Below are 4,545 nucleotides of genomic sequence, written 5' to 3'. Positions count from 1 at the left end.
CCTAAAAGGACCATTCAAGGGCCAACTCTTGTCTGCAGTTGGAAAAGACGGCTGGATTTGGTTCCTTGAAACACTCGTGTCTGATCTTGGTACCTATGCCAGGCATGCTAGGCCTACATTCATTTCAGATCGGCAAAAGGTAACATTTTAGTCACACTTTATAAAATATTCATGCACTTTGTTTGACTATAGAAAAGGTAATATTTTATAATTGTTTTTTTTTCGCAGGGTCTTATGCCTGCTTTTGAGGTTGTTATGCCAATGACTGATCACAGGATATGTGTCAGGCATCTATATGCCAACTTTAGAGACATTGGGGGGCATAGAGGGTTGGCATTGAAGGAACAATTATGGGCTGCAGCGTCTTCATACACAGAATATGCTTTCAATGATCATATGGAAGAGTTGAAGAAAATGAACAAAGACGTCTATGAGTATTTGAGTAATGTTGACCCTAGCGGGTGGTGTAGGGCATGGTTTAGTGACTACTCAAAATGCGACCTATTAGTGAACAACATTTGTGAGTGTTTCAACTCATACATTCTAAAGGCTCGTGACAAGCCCATATTGACGATGTTGGAGATGATAAGGAAGAAGCTGATGAAGAGATATCAAGTTAAGAGGGAAGGGATAGAGAAATTGACTGGGAAGTTATGCCCTAGAATTGCTGCAAAGTTGGAAGCAGTGGATTGCATTGCCCAGTATGCTGGTGATTCGATGTTTGAAGTGACTTGTCCGGATAATAGACAATTTGTGGTAGACCTCGGTAGAAGGAGGTGTGGTTGCAGGCAGTGGGAACTTATCGGAATCCCATGTCCCCATGCAGTGGCCGCTATACTTTATGATTGTGGGGATCCAAAGGATTATGTTGATGAATGCTTTACTATAGTGGTGTACAAGAAAGCATATGCTCCAATTATATACCCAATGCCTAGTGAGGAACAGTGGATACAAACGAGTCATGATAAATTGGAGCCACCAATAGCACGAGTTGCTCCTGGTAGGCCAAAGAAGCAAAGGAAAAGGGGTCCGGATGAGAGTAAAGACCCAAAAAATCCGGACCGGATGAGAAAATTTGGAGCAAGAATGAAATGTGGGAAGTGTAATGGAGTTGGTCACCATAAAATGTCATGTCCAACGAATAGAAGTGAAGCATCCAACAATAGGATATCTGTAAGTTTATTTGTTTACGTAACTATTATGTTTAAGAATGAGATGCGTAATAATATTTATAGTGTGTGTGCTTTTATACATGATAATATTGTGACACTTATTTGTTGTTATCGGGTGTTATGTGTGCAGTCACAAAGGGTTGGTTCAAGGACACCTAAAGTGACCAAAGGCAAACAAAAGGTTGTGGAGAAGGTACTACTTTCAATGCTATGGTATTATTGTAGGAAATTCTAGGATTGAGTACTAAAATATCATCTTATTAAGAATGACTTACATCTATTGCATATTTTCTCTTGGTATGGGGACTCCTTTAAGGTTAGGAGAACAATTGATAAGATTGTTCTCAATTCAGTATACCAGGTTTCAATGATTGGTATTATAATACTCCACTTTTCAACAAATGCAATTATTAATATTTTTCCTTTCCACTATTTGTTATGCAGAGGGGTCAGCCGACAAGTGGTGGTGGACTATGCGGTCCAAAACAAAAATTTACAGTTTTTAAGGTCATTACTAAACCATTGTTTTATGTTTGTTTTTGTACCCTCATAGTTTGTGCCGGTTAAACTAACTTTCGGAATGTTTTGCTTGTTTTGTTTTTCCTTCATTTTTTAACATATAAAGAAGAAGGGCATATCCAACAGGAAAGCGTCTACAAGTGTTGGTGGTACACATTCCAAGAGCAAGGTAATCAACATCCCACAACTTGTTGATGAGCGAGACCACACACCGCCCCCTGGATTTGGTTGTGAAAGAAGAGAATTACCGCCTACTAGGGTTGCTGACGAAGCAAGGGTATCACCTACCACTGCCGATAATGATGAAGGAAGAGTATCACCTCCACCTACATTTGCGGAGCATGAAACGGGATTTGGTGCAGGCATTATCGTACCTCCAGCATGGGGTGTGTCAATCAGAGAATTAACAGATGATCTATTAATGCCTACATTGTCAATGGGAGGGCTTGCAACAAGGACTCGCCGTTCGGATCAGATAGCTGGTATTTGCCATAGTGTTCCCATAAAAAATACTGGGCCAATACACATTGATCTAATAGAAGATGAAAGTGAAACTAAAGCCGGTGGAAGGAGACAGCCATTAACTAGGGGTGGTGCAAGTTCAGGACCTGCAAGAAAAGGTCCACTGACTAGGGGTGGTGCAAGTTCAGGACCTACAAGAAAAGGTCCATTGACTAGGGGTGGTGCAACTGTAGCAACTGGCACCAGGGGTGGGGCAGCTAGGGGTGGTACAGTTAGGGGTGGAGCAGCCAGGGGTGGTGCAGCCAGGGGTGGTGGAACTGCTTCTTCATCACTGGACAAAGGAAAAGGCAAACGCATTGTTACAACAGTCCAAAAAGGAATAGAAATTATGGAGGCTAAGAAGAAAAGACTAAATCCAGATTGGAAGCCATAGCATACGATATTTTAGAGTTGTAAATACTCAAAATGGTAGTTTTCGTGGACTATGTGGGATGTAAAATGACATGTAAATTTGTTGGTTTTGTAAGTTTGGTGGTGTGTAAAATGCTAGGTGAAACTTTGTATTTTTTGGAATGTTGGGTGGTGTGTAAAATGATAGGTTATATAGTTTGTAGTTTGGTAGATGTTTGGTTGTGTAGAATGACATGTTATATAGTTTGTTTGGTATGTTTGGTGTTGTGTAAATGACAGGTTATATAGTTTGTTTGGTATGTTTGGTGGTGTGTAAATGACAGGTTATATAGTTTGTTTGGTATGTTTGGTGGTGTGTAAATGACAGGTTATATTTCAATGATCATTTGGAATGTTTGGTTTTGTGGTGTGTAAATGACAGGTTATATATATAGTTTGTACGTTTGGAATGTTTGGTTTTGTAGAATGAAATGTAATGGTTTGATATGTTTGGTGGTGTGTAAATGACAGGTTATATTTCAATGATCATTTGGAATGTTTGGTTTCGTAGAATGAAATGTAAATTGGTTGGTTTGATATGTTTGGTGGTGTGTAAAATTATAGGTAAAACTTTGTAGTTTTGGAATGTTGGGTGGTCTGTACATGTAAATTATACTTTATATACTTTGTAGTTTTGGTATGTTTGGTGGTATGCAAATTAGGTTGCAATACTCGTGCCATTATTAGTGTGTTTTGCTGTGTTTTGCGGTTATGTAAATATTCATTTAAGGTAACATTTATAGTGTGCGTTTTAAGGTAAATAGGCATGCAATTTACGGCTTTGTCAGTTTTGGTACAATTATACAGGTTTTCCATATACTATTATTAATGATACTAGGTACTACGCACTTGGAACGTTTTAAACGCAATAATGCAAAGTAGGGTATTTGCACAAAATAAAGTCCAAACATGATAACTCAAAGAAGGAAATTGTAAGTTCTTTTTCCTTAAATTAACAAGGCTAAACCATACTATTGGTCTCGTAAGCATGCGGAAAGGTTCCAAATATTGATTTTAGGAAGTTCATGATTCCATCCAAAAAACTAATGAGGATGTACAAAAGTAAATGACTTGAAACGGCCCATGTCATCAATACAAAAATAAATCCCACATCGGACTATTGTCTTCAAATAAATCCCATATGGGACTACATAATGACAACATAAATAACAACTTATATCATACTACGCATTGTTTACGAGCATATCAAAAAACCGCAACAAAAAATCATAGCAAGATCCAGCAACCCCACCATGACGGCCAACCTCAAGATAACATCTCACGGCGTACTTTGCATACATGGTGACCGTTGGAAGTGTATCCAAAGAAGAACATGCATAGTGCGAAGATTATTAAGCTCCATGAACAAACAATTATTTGTCTGGTAATTCTTCTTCATTGCATGCATCTTTATCTCTCCAATCTCTACTTGTTTACGATACTGAGATATCTCACTCTCCATTTCTGCCTTGAGCTGCGCAATTTTTTTCTCATTTTCTGCTCTCACCTTCCCAACTTCAACATCAACCAATGTTTCACATCATTTGGCTTGAGCCTCCAAATATTCATGCTTTTGATGCAAACGATGAACTACCTTCCTACCAAAGGAGCACATCTTTGGATCAATCCACTCAAAGAAATCACAGTCTTGGTTAATCTGCAAAACACATTACACCTAGCAATCACCAACCACTAAGAGCACATTTTATGTTCATACCATGATTACATAAAATATCAAGTACTTGCCTTCCAATTTTCGCAACTCACAAACCTCCTTCCAAAGTTTTTCTCAGTATTGGCGGTTTTGACAACTGTGGGCCGCTCGCAGAAGCAAAGGCGCTGCAGTGCAGATGAAGCACTGCTTTGAGATGAACCAAAGAAACTTGTACCTTCATTTGAGGTATCCATCCTACATGATATACTAATACATAATTAGTTTGCT

The 4,545-nt window shown here is 38.7% G+C and overlaps 1 protein-coding gene across 1 annotated transcript; it reads left to right on the top strand.

The window, feature by feature from the left end:
* The first annotated feature begins 255 nt into the window (after positions 1 to 255).
* On the top strand, positions 256 to 2,586 carry LOC148585841 (uncharacterized). The gene is made up of 4 exons (XM_088516785.1): positions 256 to 1,173; positions 1,303 to 1,365; positions 1,617 to 1,679; positions 1,798 to 2,586. Exons 1-4 carry the CDS (start codon positions 256 to 258, stop codon positions 2,584 to 2,586), a joined length of 1,833 nt encoding a protein of 610 aa, XP_088372911.1.
* Positions 2,587 to 4,545: the final 1,959 nt, after the last annotated feature.

Source organism: Corylus avellana, chromosome 5, assembly GCF_965113065.1.
Source record: "Corylus avellana chromosome 5, dhCorAvel1.hap1.2, whole genome shotgun sequence".
In the NCBI taxonomy this organism is placed as follows: Eukaryota; Viridiplantae; Streptophyta; class Magnoliopsida; order Fagales; family Betulaceae; genus Corylus; species Corylus avellana.
The sequence above is the reverse complement of the archived record's forward strand: the minus strand, read 5'-3'. Positions and strand labels throughout refer to the sequence as shown.